This window comes from Anthonomus grandis, chromosome 6, assembly GCF_022605725.1.
Source record: "Anthonomus grandis grandis chromosome 6, icAntGran1.3, whole genome shotgun sequence".
Classification (NCBI taxonomy): Eukaryota; Metazoa; Arthropoda; class Insecta; order Coleoptera; family Curculionidae; genus Anthonomus; species Anthonomus grandis.
Genome location: NC_065551.1, coordinates 17,080,655 through 17,101,461, shown reverse-complemented (window position 1 = coordinate 17,101,461; position 20,807 = coordinate 17,080,655). Strand labels below are relative to the sequence as shown.

Genomic DNA, 20,807 nt, shown 5'->3' with positions numbered 1-20,807 from the left:
TTAAAATTTAAGTATTATAATGTACCACCTAGTCCGCGTCTGGAAAAATAAACAATGTAAATGTGTTTTAAGGACTCCGTTTTAAGAGGTCCTTAGTAGTGTTAATCACGTAAAATTTTTATTAAATTATAGCAAGTACTTCAAAAGTTATTCAAGAAAAACCAATTTCAACGGCTTCTTTAAGGGGCGTATCTTCATAAGAAGGGCCTGTAGGAAATATCTTTATTAAAAATGTCCATATTATTTTTTTATTTTCTACCTGTATCCGAGACATTCCGGGATAGATTGCGATTTTATAGACTTATAGGTTAATTTAATATTGTATCAGGTTAAAAATTAATAATGAATTTGAATGAAAAATAAGATAGGTTAAAATAATAATAATAAAAATAGTATATAAATAATTTATAAGAAAAATAAAATCAATTTCTTATCTTTTCGTCACCTCTACCTCATTTCATTTTTCTATTACTGCTTGGAATATTATCTTAATATATATAGCACATTTTTTTTTTGGAAATTGGTAATAATTGGTAAGTAATTTAACAAAGGATTGTAATAGTCAATAAAGAAATGAATTCACTGCACTGATGCAAATAAAAAACACAAATTGCAACTCAATAGTCAACTGCCCAACGTTAAATTCCACACGGAATAACTCAGAAATAAAACAGACTTCGAGTACCAAAATGGTTATTAATTATCAAGATATGATAATCCAACAACTGTGTGAAATGACAGAAGATGGAGCAATTAAAAAATCAAAATGGTAGTTTATTAAGTTTAACATATGTTACCATCCGAAGTCTTAGTAAGAATATTAATATAACAATCAATTTTTATTCAGGACCTTTAAAATTTTCAGAATATTAGAATTTTTATGGAGGATGTTAATATTAATTTATTAGACCTTAATCATAATAATGTTACAAATTATGTTATCATTTTATATTCTTTGGGATATTTATAAATTTGGTTACTGGTCCTGATTCTAATTCACATCCTAACCATATTTTTGTGCTACAAAAATTAAGATATACTCATCTGAATTTTAAATTTTTAATTTTAGAAGAACAAATTACGGATGATAGTCCAATCTTTATCTTTATTTTTGACAATAAAATTACACAGAGAAATTAAAGTCAATCAAATTTAAGGAAGGTAAAATTTCTTTAAGTAATGTTTAAAGCAATTTGATTGGTCTATGATTACGAATGAAAAAAAATGGTTGAACTGCGGCCAATATTTTCCTTGAATCATACAATAATAAAATGTCAGATTGTACAAAAACTTTTAGAACAAAGTTCATTTAGTCTAAAAAAAATAAAAAGTGGATATGAATTGGAATTATAATATCTATCAAAATTAGAGACCAAGTGAAAAAAATTATTTCAAAATAGTTATTTATGTAACAAATGTGTAAAATGATTCTTTCTTGATTAATGGAAAACTTGACAATTACCGTGAATAAAAAAAGGGGAATTTTACACGCTTGTAACATACAACATTTTCTCTACTACTGAAGAAAACATAAAAAAATCAAAAATATCAAATTACTTTACGCACTCAAACGACTTACGTTAAAGAAAAGTCAAAACATTTGTTGACAAATTATAAATTAAAAGTCAAATAAACGCCAACTTACTAAAATGTTAAAAGACTATCGAAAATATTAAAAATGGTTAGAACAAATAATGTAATAAATTATCGTTCAGAAATTAAAATTGGTGTACTTCAGGGAACTGTTATATATATACAAACGTGAACATCACAATACCTTACACACTACTAGAATACACAATCACACCACAAGAGTCTAACATGATAAACAGATTCCACTTCCCCTTAGTAATAAAAATAATCTAAATTTTAAATACATTAATTATATTGATTCAAAAGTTTTAAATAGATTACCTATAGAAATAAAGCAATTTAAAAAGCATAGTTGGAAAATCATTTATGAAAATTAGAATCAGTTGGATCTTAATTTATAATAATAATATGAAAATGAAACATAGGTTACTATTGAAAATATTATAGAAACTTAAATACACATAGATCCAAAAGTTTTACATCACCTTAAATTAATAGTTTTTCTTAACAAAAGGTACTGGAAAACTTTTTAATACCATGTGTTTGCACCTCTAGTTTTTATGCAAGTTTGGAGACGCCTGTCCATACTATCAATGAAATGAGAGATATGCTGTTGAGGAATATTGTGTAATTCTTCTTAAGCAATATTAAAAAGCTCTTGTATAGTCCTAGGTGGATCTGTGCGTGGTGCTACTGCCCTGGAAAGCATGTCCGAAGCGTGTTTTATGGGATTCATGTCTGGCGATATTGCAAGCCAGTTCAGACAATTGATGCCTTCCGATTTCAGATGCTCATTTACAGTTCTGGTATGGTGAGGTCTGGCGTTATTATCAACAGCTCCTCGACATAGTCTGTCGTAAGGGTCTAAAATCTCCCTCATGTATCTGTCACCAGTCATTGTACCTTGAATATAAATTAATTCTGTTGGACCATTAGACAAGATACCAGCTCAGAACATAGCACTTCCTTCTGCAGAGAGTGGTACGGGGTGTGCATGAGCTGGGTAGCACTTATTGACTTCCTCCATGCCCGTATGCAATGACTATCTTGCACCAAACAAATTCTTCTTTCGGCAGAAAAAAACACGCGAGTTTCAAAATTCTGCACAGTACATATGGTAGTACTACTACAGGTACAGCCACGTGGTCTTGTGCCCACTGTAGTGAACTAATTTTGTGCTTAGGTTGTAGTAGGGTTACTCTTAATGATCGGCGACACCTCAAACCAGTTGCTAGTATTTGCTTCCGCAATGTAGAGACCGATACTTCCAAAGTATTATGAATGTCTTTTTGGAGTACTGATATTGCCATAGTTGGGTTTCTTTGGATAGTTAGGTGTGATTAATTAGTTAGACGCCTTATTATTCTGGATATAAAGATTCCAAGTGCGAGACATATTATTTTACCAAACCTCAACTCTATTAGCGACGCATCTTTGAGAGTGGCCTTCTTCAAGTAAAGCCACAAAAAATTGCGGATATTAAAGAATTTGTTCGTATAAAAACAATATGAAACTTTTGAATCTATGTTTATATGGCACATGTTCAAAACATTTAGGTACTTTGTGAGACTGTATTTAATGATTATGTGATTTTTAAAAAATAATTACTAAACATCTTTTAAATTTTGATATTATACAAACAAATTAATATACGAATATAAATAAATATGCAATTCCTAATGCCAATTGGGTATGAATTGGCATTTTACTTTTGGAATGTTTTTTCAACTATTGATCATCTCTGCCATATTTTATTTCTCTATTACTTCTTAATTTTTTTTGAATGCATCTTCTTTTTTAGTTTGATCTATTCTATAAACTACAGGCATTTAATAATTGCGATTTTACATTGTACTTGAGATAATTGGACACGTCCAAAAATAAAAAGTATATTTTCTACCACGTTTCGTCATTTCTACCTGAATTATATTGGAGTTCAATAATTCTGATAAAATTTGATTATGTATTCTCATTATGATTTATTCTGATTTTTAAAAAGACAATCAAAAAGCGATTGTCTGAACTTTTTCTTTTTCTTCATTTATTATTTAATCCTCATAGAAAATGTTTTTCTCTTAATTAATTCTGATTATTCACGTACAAAAGTATCAGAAAAGATATTTCAGAAAAATATAAATTTAAACGTTTTGCAAACTTTGCTGAAAGAAACCACTTTTTATTTCAATGATTTATATAACTGAATAACTTAATAAATTAACATTAACATGATGCACAATGGTTATTTTTAACCCCGCAGTAATTTCCACTACTACTTTTAATACATCCGAAAGATAAAGCAATTGCAATAAATTGTTTACGGCCGCGACGTATACATTAGTAAATGAATTTGAACTCTAACACAGGGTTCAACTTAATCAGCATTAATAAGTGCAGATATGGGACCCAAAATTACAGATAAAAGTCGTTCGAATCACCAATAAGAATGTTTGTTTCTGTTTGGTATTTTTAATTTATTTTGTATGTTTATTACAGAATATCAATTTTCTAAATTTTAATTAATTATCGTTATGATGACTTTTAAAATATATATTTGTATTTTGACTCCCCTTCAACCATTTTCCTTAAAATCGAGAAAAATATTAATAAAGTAAAATTCATTTTGAATATTATATTATTTTGTTAAGTGCCTTTTAATCAACAATTCCAAAAAGGATTTTATAGAGTTTCTCAAAAATTAATTTCATTTAATAAAAATATATTATCACTCCTTAATTTTCCAAATAAAATCTAGTTTAAATTTCTTTTGACACTGATTTAATAACTTAGTAAGACTCAAAATTTATTGAAGTACTATCTGCATTTTACTTTATTAATTATATTTTTAATAACGTGTAAGCAATTTTAAGGGTGTATTATTATAACGAGGATATCTTTTAAAAAAAATAATAAATATTATTAAGATGTATATGATTAATAATGTAACTAGGATGTAGCCATATAAAGATTCTCTAAGCTTTTTTCTTATATAAGAATTCATATATTTTTTATAAAACTGCTCTTGTTGTCTAACATAATATTAAATGTCATGTAAAACAATTCATATGCCGTCAATATTAATATATACTAAAAGTCCTGTTCCAAATAGATAAATATGAATATTGCAGTAATGGAGTGATTGTGCAGTAAAATAAACGTTATTTATTATAATTGCAAGCAGTAACTGCTAAACAATATAACCTGATCTGATTATTATTATTATTTATTCTGTACTATTATCTTGTCCATAACAAGCATGTGGGCAGACTTAACAACTTGAAGAAAGAGTACTTGGAGCTATTACGAAACGTAACTGATTATTGGTTACATTATAAATATTATAAAAATTATATTTTATGCTAAATAGTTTTATTATCTAGTTTGGTAGTAGTTTAAATTTTCACGATTCATGAAAGAATTCTGAAAAAAAAAGTGCTTAAAGACTTGGAGTATATTTCACACAAGCTTATTTACAAACCTTCTTGTAAATTCAATTAGCATAACGCTATTCAGTCCAACCACGCAAATCTGTAAGAATTAAGTACCCGACACTTATGTTCCCATGTAAGAAAAAACACTAAATAAAACCCGAGTGTCAAGTATCCCATAGACATTTGTTTAACAGATTGTGAGAGATACCGAAGAAGTTAAACTTTAAATACTTAATTAATTATAGTATATTAAATCGAAAATCCTTATTAAGTGCAATTACCATACAAATACGATAAATTATTGAACAGTATGTTGTATATAATACAGTAAATTGCTTCATCTTATAAAACATATCGTAATAGTTGCACTTAATTATTGTAATTTTACGATTAGCATAGCACGTTTTATGCAAAATGTGGTGCCCATTTATTTTAATATTTTTTTGTTTCTTTGGATTGAGAATGTGGGTAAGTTCTAACTTGTTTATTAGGTTATTTAAATAATTGCTACTGGATTGTAATTATGCATATACAATTAAAAAAATATTTATAAACTGTAAAGGTTTTAACTTTTTTTTAATGCCTGAAAGAGGTATTTTAATATTTTTCCAGGCATGTTTAATATTTCCTTCAAATGCCTGAACAAAAATCTTAAATAGAAATTTATTTGTCTCTAATTTGCTGTATAATTTTTCTTTATATTTAAAAAAAAATTCTATATATATTTGTTTTTTAAACGTCTGGAATAATTAAAAAATATGATATTTGGAGGAAGCGCTTAAATTTTGGTCTATTCTTGGGACAAAAACTCATTCAGACATTTTAATTTTTTCAACTTCTTTTTTAATTGAATTCTAACAGTAGTTTTATTTAATATTATTTATTTTTATTTATTGAAAAAAAGCTTGCCAAAGCAAAAGAAAAATTTACCTCAATTGCATGAACAAATTTAAATGCCTGAAATACTTTTCTCAGGGTTAAATTAAACAAAAAGGTCTGAGAAAAAACTATTTGTTTCTTTTAATTGTAATTGCTTGATAAACGGTAATTTAAATATAAAAAAATGCATAATTATATTAATAATTGTATTTATTTTATTAGTATTTATAGTCTAAAATCGGGCAATACAGTTTTTATCCTTTTTCAATTTTTATATTGTATCATTATAGTTAAGTTATATTGTATTACTATATTAAGTAATTTATTAGATTATTAATTGAATTATTTTATACTGTCGGTTCGGTATATCCATCACTCGTATCGTCCCTAAAACCCATTTTTTTAATATAATTTTTTAGCAAAGTGGAACATATATTAAAAGCTCTTGGAGCTCTTGGGGCATAGAAACTTCTTTGGCCGACCGATTTCTGGCTTTTTGGAATGTATACGTATACATTTATACATTTATAAATAAAATTTGCAAAAAATACATTTGTCCTGTATCAATAATTTGTGTTTATTTAAAAAGAAGATCGATTGGGAATAAATATACTTCTCTACCTCTGTCATACCCATATTACAGGGAGATTCTATATTTGGTAATCCTTATGTTAATCTTATACAGGGTGTTCATTTGAAAACTCCTCACCATGGATTTAGCCATTGCCGAACGAGAAGAACATAGTGAGGAGAAGCGCCGTCTTGCTGGAAATATATTTCAGACGACGAGTTTCCAGATAAATGGATAGGGCGAAAGGGGCCTATAGAATAGCCTGCTAGATCTCCTGATATAACGCCGTTAGACTTTTTTCTATGGGGTCATTTGAAATCTATTGTGTTTACTCCCCAACCTGAAAGTTTGGATGAACTTTGTCAACGCATCATCGACAGCATCCATGATATCCCACAACATGTTTTTGAAAATGTCAGGAATTTGAACATCGCCTATATCATTGTTTGGCCAAAAACGGACAACATTTTGAACACTTATTGAAATAAAAACTGATATTTTCATGTTTTTGTTTTCTATCTGAACAGATTAAGATAAACAAAGATTTTTTTAATTTTCTCGAAAACGAATCGACCGATTTAAAAAAATCAAACGTCAAAATAAAAGACTTTGATATACCTTTTAAACAAGCTATTATTCGATACCCCTTGCCATTTAAAATTTTTAAGGAGATGACCCTGGGGGGCAGAGGGTGAAAGGGGGTGAAGTAATTTTAGGATAGAAAGTTGTCCCCCTTGACAAATCTTTTGACGTATTTCGGCGTTTTTTTTTTTAAACAGTGGTTTTCGATAAATCCGTGGTGGAAAGTTTTCAAATGAACACCCTGTATAAGGCAACTTTACATTTTAAAATCCGCCTCTAGAAAAATAGCTTTTTACGTAATAAAATTTGTTTTTAGAAATGATTTTTTCATCCCTGCTTGTTTTTAAATAAAATACATGCTCGTAAAAATAAAAGAAAAACTACTACTCAATTTCCTAAAAAAATTAATGCCTAGAATATTTTTCCCACGCGTGAATTAAACAAAAAGCCCTAACAAAAAATGTTTTTTTTATTGGTAAGTACCTGGAAGACCGGAATTAAAATATTGGAAATTAAAAAAAAACTTTTAAGGTATTTTAAAATTTCTTTATAAAAATTCAAAAAATCCATGACCCTCAAATATATATGCGAAATAACTAAATAAGGCGAATAATCTACATTAACTGAAGAGTGTAAAAAGTAATATTAAAACACAATCTCCTAAGGCAACAATATATAACATAGAAACGGGGACGAATACATAATCCTTAAAACTGTACAAATAGAACTTTATTGTTAAAATAAAACACCAAAATTAAAACTAAGAAATGAATGTGAAATGAATGTGAATAAGAATGAAACTAAAATGAATTTTCTTGAAAGCCTTTTAAACTGGCTTAAATTATCGTAGGCAATTTGTTCAACTGAATTAAGCCTTTATATAAGACTGAATTAAACATTTGATTAGTGTTGTATCTATGTACTAGTATGAAGTCTATACGATGTTTAATTTCTTAGCAAATGATGTTTTAAACTAAACACAAATGAATAAGTTACGATGACTTACAGATATCATACTTATACATTTACAAAACAATTGACAAGTGTATAACAATTATATTTTAATATTAGTTTTATTGCTCTATTTTGGAATATTTCTCATTGGTTAATTCTATATTGGGGTAGACTATACAACAGAGTTGAACAATACTGTAAGGATGAAGTGCAATGGTGTTGAAAAGAAGCAGTTTTATATGCATTGAGAAATTTTTTCCTACTCTCGTAATAAATACAACTTTTTTAGAAAATGTTCGCATTATGTTATCTGCATGAGCATTAAAATTTAGGTTTGTATCTAGAATGGTGCCCAAATATTTAATTTGTTTCTCATAATGAATTTTTCGCTTATTCACAGTAATGCCCATATTATCTATTTCCATTTAACTAATTCTTGATTTCTCAGCGAATATATAGAATTTTGATTTTGTCGCATTTAAACCAATTAAACAAGCGATTCAGTTTATTTGTTATGTTCATTTGCATTTTTCGTAAGTTTTTGCCAACTATATGCATCAATGTATCATATGCGAATAATTTGCCGTTTTTAAATACTTTTATCATATCATTTATATATAATAGAAATAATATTGGCTCCAAAACAGTTCCCTAGGACAACCCACAATCAACAAAGTAGACTCGGGTATACGATTTTTAAACATGTACAATGGATTCTATTAACTAAGTAAGATGTAAACCTGTTCAAAACATCCCTAACTCCTAATAGATCAAGTTTTCTAATTAAACTTTGTCTATTAATAGTTTCAAATGCTCTTTTAAAATTTAGAAATACTTCTTAAAAAGATTTACTACAGTCAATAGCTTTTAGAAAATCTTCAGAAATATTAATAATTATAGGAATGATTCTCGTGAAACTTTGACTCGTTGGGAACTATTATTGCATTAATAAGGATGATGTTTTCTTAAGGGAAGTCTTCTCTGCAAAAAACAAAGGCCAATCTTGTTCTAAGAGTTATACATTTCGTCAAGATAAAATTATCATCGGACTCAACACTTGGTTTTGATAATCAAATTAAGTGTTGAGTTTTTCCTATTCCTTATTCGCCATTCACTCCACTTCCAAAATGGACTTAAATAAAGAAAATTACTGCATTGTTATCTCAAAAATCAAGAAGTTGCTCCTTCACTCAGGACTCAAAGAGCTTCTCATAGACAGGTACAGTGTTAACGAATCCGAACTCATTATACCGTTTGATGTTTTGAAGTTTGGAATAGCAGCAGATAGTTTCCAGGATTTGTAAAAATATAACTAATGATATGTGAGCTATAAATTATAACTAAAAACAGTCAATCATCAACAGCATAAGACACATCACATCAGAGAACTTATTTAAATATATTACTTGTTCTTGAAATGAATTTCTTTTAATATGGTGACTTTTTCAAATGTGGAAACTATATTATGTGCAGGCAGCAATATAAAATTGTTTAATTTAATAGTTACCGGTAATTTATCTTGTCTCTTCGACACTCTCAATGTAATATTTATTAAATCTATATGATATATCTGCTGCTTCTTAAACTATATCTGATTTGACGTTAATTTGCTCGGGTAGAGTTTGCCTTTTATTAGGGTCTTTAAATTTTTCCACAATTCCTTAGGATCCTATTTATTAGAGTCTATGCATGCTGCAAAAGAATTCTCCTTTTTCACTCTGATTATATTTATAAGACAATTTCTTTGTGCTTTATATTTATCCCATATATTTTTGTTTCTACCAATTATAGTTCTCTTGTATAGGTTATTCTTTTCTGTATAAACCTCAGCGCCTATCCATTTTTTGTTGACATTTTATTGTTTTTGAATAATTTTAATTCTTGAGCATATTTGATCTATAATGACTTTAATATCCGTGATAAAAGTGTTTGCTAATATATTTTCATAAGAGATATCATTATTACAATTAATTGCAATGCAATGCAAAGCAAAATGTCAGAAAAAAAGAAATAATTGAAAAAAAGGTAAAATGTTCGATAGTCTTAAAAAATTTGAAAGAAAAGAAAAATTCTAAAGAAACAACAAGAAAAAAAAGAAAAATTAATAAAAGCTTCCATGCACTTTTTTTCAATTACTTATAATAAATTAAAATGTCTAGGATTGCGTGAAAACAGAGAAAAATCAGTTCCTGCTCGATTGCTTGAAAAGCATTTTAATTAATTTTCAAGTTTTGGTTTTAATTATTTATTTATATTTCTTAATTCCCTAAGAAAAATCTAACATATTTTTTTTCGCCGCACGTCTAACTGAATCTGAAAAACCAACAATATATGTTTCTCATGATATTTTAATTTTTTTTTACTAAATAACAATAAGAAATTGAAATGATTTTTAACGAAAAGATGGTGAAGAAGAATTATGTTTTTTTAACAATTTTACATATTTTTTTGCAGATTTAATGTGCTGTACCCACACCTCTGGTACTTGCCGAAGTATTTGCGAAAATGTGAGTATTTAATGTTACATCTAATCAGTAAGTAGCTTCGAAACTAGGGGAAATATTTCAAAAAGGGTTTAAATATGATTTTAAATCTATGAAAAAACCTGTACTATTATGAATTTTCAAGTTTGTGAAATGGCAAGAAGGACCTCAATAAAATGTAAATTTTATGTAGATATAAAGTGTCTCCGGATATATGACGTATAGTACTTTCTAATGAGTTGTTGCACTGTGGGTCTTTATATTATAAAAACAAAATTATGACTCTATATAGTTAAGTTCGGGAACTGAGATGCAGCAGGTTGCCAAAAATATATATTCTCCTTTGCATATACAGTTATCGCGAATTAATTAGTTTTTTTGGTAAATGTCACTTAATTCCTTATAGTGAATCCTTAGTGTTGTTTGATAGTTTGGAAAATCAGGTTTATGTCGAAAAATTAATAAATTATAATGTGAATTTTGAAGCTGTGATATTTCTATATATTTTTATCCTTAAACATTGCAATCTAATGTTATCGTGCATGGTTTTATTTTTAAGTGAGATACTCGTAGCAAGTGGAACTGAAAAGTTTGATGGTCATCCTATAAATAACTGGGTTAAGTGTAAATTAGTGTTCGAGGATGTCAAGTGAATCATATGGTATATGGGGTGTAGTCTATACTATCATGCAAAAAAAAGTTGGAAATACGAAGTTTGTGATCCTAGTGCATTTGTTGGGAATGCACTGGAAAAAGAAGTCGTCCGGACGAGGCTTTTGATAGCACTAATAATATCAGCTACTTTGCAATTTTTAGTAGAAGAATTCAAGGATCTGTACCAAAAAGTAGATATGTTGTTAATGGAAAGCCGTACACTAAAAGAAGAAATAAAGGGTATTAAATAGACCACCGTACTGTATACAACAAATTTCTTGTCATCAAACAAAAGTGTCCTGACAAAGATGTCAAACAGGTAAAGGATGTTTGAATAAGGAAAGTAAATCCTACATATATTGGAGTTAGTTTGTTTACGGAAAAACCAACTAAAAATTGCGGTTTAATTATTAAACGTGTCAACAAAAAAGATTTTACCACTATTCACCCATTATTACAGTTCCAGATTTAAAATAAAATAGGTTAGAGTGTCGATGTACCTAAATTATTGGAACATATAGGAGTGTTCCAATAATTGGTCAATTCATAAGGTGGTAAGCATATGTGAATCCCAGTATTTCCTTGAGGACAATGCGATTCTATCCAAAACTGCGAAGCGAAATAATTAAGCGCCAAATTAAAAAATTAAAATAATTAAGAAAAATAAAGTAGTAAATCAAAAATTCATGATGGTCCTGAAAGTTGATGCCCAACATAATACGATGTTTTTATTGAAAAGGAGGGAATGAACATTGGGTGGAGTCACTGTTTGGTGTTTAATGATTATCGTGTTAGAAGATGTTTTAGGTGTTTGTCGATATTTATTAAAGGATTGTAAGGAGGTTAAGTTCTGTAGTGGAAACCATGATAACAAAGAATGTAATCTCCATATTATTGAATGTATTAATCGTGTCACGTCTAATGAAAAGTATAATCTAGGCCTAGATGTAAATCATGTTACGTGGGATATAAATAAATGAGAGTGTTAAAAGCAAAAAAGATTGAGGAATTGCGAAGAAGTAAGTATATTAACTAGAGTTAACTCTTATACCTAACTCTAGTATTGTATAATTAATTTGCCAAGATTATTTAAATAACAAACACAACACTTTAATAATAATTAGCTTTGTTCGCGGTGACAGTTCTGAACGCATCCTGGATCAGTCAGGAACTCTTCATCCGTTAAGGATAGGCGCATGCCTGATTCACAACCGCTTTGGAATTTATTTCAACCGCGAACGATTCACGGACTATCAACATCTAAATTTGTTTGGGTTAGTATAGGTTATGTTTTCCGATTGTTTTGTTTAGAAAAGTTTTTTTGTTCTTTAAGCAGTAAAGATTTAAAGCAGAGAAATGGCTAAAAATTACTGTAATAATTTTTAATGTAGTTATTTTTTTTGAGTCTCCTTCCTGTCCTTTATAATATGGGGATGCAGCAAATCGACCTGCCAGTTCATTCGCCAGTACTGAAGTCATATGAAAATGTTGAAAATACAGTTTTTTGTCAAATTATGTGACAATGTTTTTAAAATATCCAACATTTTTGGGTACTTCTGTAAGTTCTAAGAGGTTCTCCAAGTCCTCATCACTGGAACATAAATGATTAGACATGGTAATTTTATCATACACAACTAATCTAAAACAAAATCGATTTAATTAAAACAGGAATTGCTATTTAAGTAACAAATTACCCATAAAACTAATAAAAAACAGCAGGACAATCAATTATTATTTGTAACATTAAATATTATTGGTTTTAAATTTGAAATAAAATAAAATAAGCACCACTTATCAGAAAATAATCACAAAAAGAGTAAATAGTCGACATCGAGTCCAACGATCGATTGAACTAGTTACAGATTGATTCTGAACAAGTAACAAAATATCCGCGAACGCAGGATTTCGAAATAGAAGTTTAGGACTAGTAACCACGAACGCTCTTTTTAACAATGCGCATGCGAAGTAATTCTGAACTTGTCCAGGACTGTCACCGCGAACAAAGCTATAATAATATTAAATGGCTGGAAGCCCAAGACCATACTCTTGAGTGAGACTTATGTAATCGTCGATATTCATTTATGTAAGCTGGTTATAGATAGGTACAGGTTGGAGAAATGTACGAGTAATAATTTCGATTTAATTAAATGTTTTAAATAATATGAGATATAGATATATATGTGTCGTGTATTGATTATATACGTCTGGTTATTGTCTTTTAAGTTGCGCTTATATAATAAATATTTATGTTTTGTCTTGATTCATCCACCGCTGGAAGAAGATAATTTACAGGTTTTTTTCAGCAATTATTTAGAGCAGATTAGTGACTTTAATGATCCATATTATTCTAGCAGATTTTAATTTCAAAATATGATTTTTGTAGCAACAAAATATTCGAATTATAAATTGTATATATTCCAATGGTTTTAACCAAATAATTGAAACACCAACCAGAATAGCAGGAAGAAATAAATCCCTAATTGATCATATACAGGCTGTTTCAGAACTATTGCATCAAACTTCTAGGGATTATTCAGTGCAACAGTAGAAAACATTTGAGTATAGGGACCCGCAAAAGTATTACTTTGGCACAACAGCCCTAAAACGCGTTAAAATTTAGAAAAACGATGGATTTCCTAAATAGGACTTCATGCATTTAATTTTTGCCATTTGTACATGATGCCATTTGTACATGTATCATCACAACATTTGTTCAAAATGTCAATGTCAATGTTTAAAAATTTTATAGCTAATGATTTTAAACAATTTACCGCAGAGCTTGTGTATATTTATCTTTAAAAACGATAACGGAGATTGTTTTTTTGTAGCTGTATTCCATATCGCCTTAGTCATGCTATCTTATTTGTGAAGTTTGCAAGAATTTAACAAAAATTTATTGTTGCTAATGGAAAACTTTGCCAATCAAGAATTGGCGAATATGGATTTGGCATATGGCATAAGCTCCAATGCACGAGCAGCAGCGGGGATGTATCAAGAACGTAATCCCGAACGAGAGCATCCGAGATACTATCCTATGTCACCCAATTTAACGTCGCTAGATTTTTGCTTATCGGGACATGTAAAGCCTTTGGTTTACGAAATTCCAGTAGCAACAGAACAAAATTTAATTGGATGAATTATAGCACCATTTGAAGTCATTCAAAACGAGTATCAAATTTTTAGTCAAGTCCGCCGAAATCATGTGCGATATTTAAATCGGTCTATTCATTTTGAAGGAAGACATTTTAAACAATTATTGTAATGATATCATGTTTAAAAGGCAAGAATTAAATGCAATAAATCTTAGGATAGACAATTCATTGTCTTTCTAAATTTTAACGCGTCTGAGGGTCGTAGTACCATAATAACACTTTTCCAGATATGGGTCGCTATACTCAAATATTTTCTACTGCAGTGCATAGTTCTGAAACACCTTGTATAGTAACCGATGATAAGCATCTTGAACATAAGGTCCATCTGATGCCTAAAATGAATGACTATTGTATAATACCAATTAACGTAAATAAACAAAATAAAAAACTTTTGAAATAATAAGTCACCAAAGGTACTTTAAAAATTATTATTGTGATCGGCTTTTGAAATTAATATAAAACTGTAAGAATTACTATTGTAAGCAAGATTGAAGTGGAAAATGAATGATTTTTTGAGCAATGTTTAGACCCAAATGAAAATGTTCCAAGAGAACTTTGGAAAAACTTAAGGACCTTTTTACCTGACGAAAATCAAGAAGTACCTAACGAAATAATTTTTAAGACCGAGACAATAACAAAAGAGGGTGATATTGCATATGGATTTAATAATTTTGTCAGCATGGACAAAATCTTAGAAAATATACCAATACAAACAATGGGGCTAACATCTTACACCAAGATTTCTGAACCGGTCAGTATATTTTCACCATTTGACAAAATATATGTGGCAGAAATGAACGAAATACTTAGGAAGTAAAAAATGTTGGGGATGGCAAGAATGAGGTTGTGCAATAGGTGCTTTGTGATGTGGTTTATATTGTTGGTAACCTTTTTTAAGATATAATTAGAATGTCTTTAAGTAGTGGTGTTTTCCCCGATTCATGCAAATTATATACTATAATAATTAAAACCTGTGAGCGTCATTTAAATAATTTTATAATTTTTTTATACGTTAAATAAATTCAAAATAGTCCAAAATAATCAAAATAAATCATAAAAAAGAACAAACACCCTGTAAAACAACTGGGCGCTTGTACGACTCCAAAGTAGAGATGGTGACGTGTAGACCTAAAATAATAAAAGTAACCTGAGCACACTTATTCCCGTAAAATTAATTAAATAAAAAAAAAATAGGGAAATCTCATTAATATGAATAATATGAATTAATATGTTTTAAACTTGCTCAGTGATTTTACTTTTACGATAACCATTTAATTCATGTTCACCAACATCTAACCACTTTACTTTAATATACCAAAATTCATTATTCACCAATTTATTAGTTTTATCCGATTGTTAAATGTCCCAGAAACGACAACGTACTGATATTGAATGATATACAATCGTTCAATATGCTAAAACGTGACATTACTCACAAACCGTAGCCAAAATGCTACCAAAAACATTATCATAAAACATGACATTGAGACAGCAATCTCCGATCTAGACCACTTGACGATAACACACTTTGTACTGAGGGGTGCAATGGACACCAAAACGCGAGGATCTCTCCAGATACAAAGGCTTATTAAATACAACGAGATGTTCAATGGTCCCAGACCAGCTCAGTATCTTAACAAGAAACAATAAACAATCGTCACAACAACAGTAACAACACAAGCAAGACAAGTAACAATCGGTCATATAAATATCTAAATATTTTATTAATCACATTTTTAATTAAAAAGGTAAAATATCGGCGTAATCAATAAGATAGAAATAAGCATACTCTGTGATAACACTCACCCTTTCTTGTAGTAAAACACTACACCAAACCAACACAGCTTATTTCACGTCGCAACACCCTTTATTGTTTTTATTAAATAACTTCACTCTTTAGTGACCAAAACTCAAATGAATTTTATAAACCAAATATTTATCTCACTCTTTTATCGAAACCCATAAAAATAATTCCCGAGGGGAAACGCTAAGTGTAAACCGTATTTGGTTACTTACGGTACCGCTGAGCTAGCTTTAGTTTTGTAAATATCCTGGACCTCTTTTCGGTCAGACCGATAAATTTCATCTTAATGATTAAGAAAAATATTTCAATTGTTTAGAAAATAAACAGGGTTTTACAATACTGATTCCTGGGCTCAAAACACAAATTGCGAAATGTAATAATGAATTCTGATCGATTAACACTATGCCTATTTATGGAAAGCTCCTCGCAGCATGTGTAAAGAAATAGCTTTCATTGAGAAGGTCATTGATTCTTATAAACTGGTTCTAGCTATGCTCATAGATTCTAAGAGAGCCTTTGAAACCATTGATAGAGGTATTGTAATTAAGAAAATGGAGCAATTAGGTCTTAGACATAGGGTTCTTAACTGGTTCAAGTCTAATATCTAATATGTTGTGTTTAAAAATTTTGTATTTAAATGTTAATGTTTAAAAGGGTAAGCCTCAAGGTACAGTTTTGGGTCTCTTGTTATTTCTATTATATAGTAATTATTTGGTAGGGTTAACCTGGAAATCAACACGATGCTTTATATGATAGGCAAAGACATACATTTCATTCCTACTCTGATTATGTGCTAAGGCAATTTTCTAATAAAGTTGGTTTGGTAGTAAGAGTAGGAAAAACACTGTAAATACATACTAAACTTGTGCTTTACAATGCGATTGATCTTGCTTCTGTCGCAATATAGGATTGATCGATTGAAGCAAGTGTAAAATAAAATAATAAAACAGATTCTTAAATGCAATCGTTATACTGTAGTTGTGTCGTTGTAATGTTAAGTGTTTTAAGTAAATTTTCTGTCTCTTAAAAGATTTGGTTTAGTATATATTTGTTTATTTTTACGTTAAAACATTGGTTGATTGTCATCAAAACTAAGATGATAATGATAAGTTATCTCAATCTCTGTGAAGTTGTCTTGTAGAGAAAAGACTTCCCTTACAAAAACATATTAATAACCATTCACTTCACTTCCAAAATGGACTTCAATAAAATCATTATTTATTTATTTAAACTACCAACCAAAGAATCCACCCAATATGCTCACGTCTCGTTACAAAACTTCGTAAAAAATATTAACAAGCAGCAGAAGATTCTCAGGTCCGAATTTAAGTGTTGCCAATTAATTATTTTGACAATAAATGTCATAACTCCAGCGGCGAACCCGAGTCTGGGTACCAAATTTAGTACCAGTCGAACTCGAGTAATTCGTAAATACTTTACACGAGGTTTATGTTGTTTTATAGAAGGCTTATCACAATTTGTATACTATACTGTGAGTTTCTTTGTAAAAGCTAACAACTGTTCATGAATTTTATATTTTATTAAAGGGAATATATAATATAATTTTAAAAATCGCTGGGTGCGACATGGCTACGGCCCAGCAGGGACCGCACACCCTGTGAAACGTGAGCATCAAACGTCAAGGGGTCCATACGCGGTGTTGGCCCCCCCGATGTGCCATTGTTTTCCCATTTTTTTGTCTTCTTTTGTCCCTTTGAGCTTACTAGATCGTGAGCTAAACGCGATTGTCTTTCTCCCTCCCCCTGATTTGTTATTGCCTTTTGTTTTCGTTTTATTGATAGGTTATGATTTTATTATACAGGGCGTCCCAAAAAAAGACTAGCAAGTTTTGTTTAGCCTAATTGATATAGTTATAGAGAAATTGACATATAATTATATAAATAATATTTAACAAATAAAAACAACGAGTTCTTTTGTAGTATATGATTTGAAATTTTAAGATATTTTTCGAGTCTAGAAAAGAGCTTTAAAACCACTTGTAGATTTGATGAATGAAAGCAGCAAAATGATCGTGGATGAAAATAAGATAATTAAGACATATGAGGAATATACAAACCTACGGAAAGAAACAAAACGAAATAAAATAAAGAACTATAAAAGGAAAGTTAGTTATGAATTTAAGCAGCTTAAATTCAATTTTATAGTTCAAAAATACCTCCCTATAAAGAAAACATCGCCTGTTTAAGTCCATATTTAAAAGCATAGGTTTTCTACGGCCCAAATATGATTGCTATTGAAAAACCTCGTTTGTACACAAAGTTAATTTCGTAAAATATTCATTTCTGCCAAACTGTTCTAAAAGCCACTGACAAAATAAAACTCTTATAGAATGATCTTCAGGTTGTAACTCTTGTACCCATTAATATGGATGAGAATAATACTGTTCTTGTCGTATTGCCTTCCGCACTTTACTATGAAAATTTTCAACTTGAGCTGCTATGGTTGGGTCGTATTCAACCATTTCTAAATTGTAACATTTAAGATTTAGCAGTCTATTTAGCAGATTAGACAAACTGAGGTAGTTCAGACAACAATAATACAAGAAATCGTATGCAGGGAGTTAATATGGGCATTTCGAGCGAATAGTCGAAGGGAGACTTCCGAAACAAATACTTAGCTGGGTGCCAACTGCAAGGAGAAAGATTGCAAGGTGAAAGGAAGGTGAAAACCATCTTAGATAGTAGAGATCCAAAACTGTCTAAGTCTGAGATTGAAACAGCAGAATAAGCTGGAAAATAAATACCGGAAGGCGTAGAATGGTATAAAACCGGCAAGATTTAAATTTGATATTAAGACAAATGAAATAGATTATAGAATTATAGAGTCTGGAGAGCTTTAAACAAACTTGTAATTTTTTTTTTGCTTAAAGAAATAAATTTATTATTTGAAATTTTAAATCTTTTAACAGATTTATAAATTTGCTTATATAATCCCTTAGAAATTTTTTATTTCTCTCTCTCTCTCTCTCTCTCTCTCTCTCTTTCAATTCCCTGGAAAAATATCGAGATTTTTAAAATGCTCGTATTTTTTTTGCAGTAAAATTCAAAGAAGTTGATTTAAAAAGCAAAACAAATTTAATGCCCATAAAAATTTCTTCGAAAATTTGAGTTGAATTTTCTAAAAAGGAAATCTTCTTCAAGCATCATTTTTCCCTTAGTAGTTTAGAACAAGTTTGTTTAAAATTTGTTGCACAGATTGAAGAGAAGAATATTAGAAATGTTAATTTTCATTAACATTTCTAACAGGCATTATTATTCATGGACTGTTATATTTTCTTGGTATAAGAAAAATGTCCTTTTTAAAAAAATAAACCTATGATAATTTTTGATAAAACTCTATTAATCTCTATAAATATCATAAGCAATTGAAGTGTCTCGAGAGAAAACCATGAATGTAAAAAAAAATTGTTTTTTACAAAATCGATTTTTAAATCTTAATACGGTATACTGATTGCTTGTAAATACAAAACAAGTATATACATTATTAATACTTAATGATAATAAGTGCTGCTTATAAATATCGTGGTTACAAAAGTTTTTATAAAAATAGGAAAAATTTCATTGGGTGTGGAGCTCTTACTGAAAAAATCCATGCATGTCCACTTGCTTAATGTCTTTTTTATCTGCGACTTTTTGACACCTGAAAGCTAAGTGCATTGATAAGTTATACATTTAGAGAAAATAGATGTAATAAATGTGAATTAATCGTGTTGTTTAGCTTTTAAGCATGTCTTTCCGCTTCAGAGCTTTCTAGATAATTTCGTTGAAAGTCGATGGAACCCTTGAATTTTGATATAAAAAAAATAATTCTGCATTTATTAGGGTTAAAACATTACCTTTTAATGTGTCATGCTTCATTACCTGATTTTCTAGTCGAACGTTTTATCCCGAGTGGGCCAGGTGCTATTGGATCATTGCTATGAAAAGGTCCTAAAATAAGTCATTTAAAAACTTTGTTAAATCAGTAAAAGTATTTTCAATCAATCACATGCTTTATTGTCAAAAAATTACAAAATTTTGTAAACAAAGCTAATAAATAAGAAAAAACATATAAGAACAAAACAAAACAAAACACACAAAATAAAAAAATAAATAATAAATATACAAACAAAATAAATACATGCATAACTGTACAAAAACAATGTACCTGGTCAATATCATGATGTATAAAATGTCAATAAAAATAAACACAATAGTCAATAACAGTAAATTAATTAAATACAGAATGAAAGTGGAATTTATTTACTAAAAAAAACTAATTTATTCTCTATTTTAAGATATAAAAAGAGCCAGTGTGAGAGTTATACCCAAAAAGTTATCCTAGAAAAAAATCCTCCACTGCGTACAATGCTTTTTCCAGAAAGTACGCCTTCAAACTTTCAAAGCATTATGAAATCGAGGAAAAGAAGTAATTGATTTAATTTCCAAAGGCAAATGATTATGCATCTTTTTGGCTCTGTATAGAATAGAGCTTTTTACTAACTCGGACTGAGGGGTTTGCAGATAAAGATCATGCACAGCGTTACGAAGTGAATAATTGTGAGACGGCCTACTTGGCATTTCTGACTTATGTTTGCGTACTAAGCAAATAGATTCCAATATGAATAAAGAGGGAAGAGTAAGAAAGCGTTTGAAATTATAAATTTCCTGGAAGAAGTTGTTCCACATCTTTTAGTGACCTATGATT

The 20,807-nt window shown here is 29.4% G+C and overlaps 1 protein-coding gene across 1 annotated transcript in view; it reads left to right on the top strand.

The window, feature by feature from the left end:
• LOC126737157 (reversion-inducing cysteine-rich protein with Kazal motifs) overlaps positions 1 to 20,807 on the top strand; it is a 64,956-nt gene that overhangs the window by 2,585 nt on the left and 41,564 nt on the right. The window contains exon 2 of the mRNA XM_050441914.1: positions 10,462 to 10,514. Within this exon, the coding sequence (XP_050297871.1) occupies positions 10,462 to 10,514 (53 nt within the window). The remainder of the gene's footprint in view (positions 1 to 10,461; positions 10,515 to 20,807) is intronic.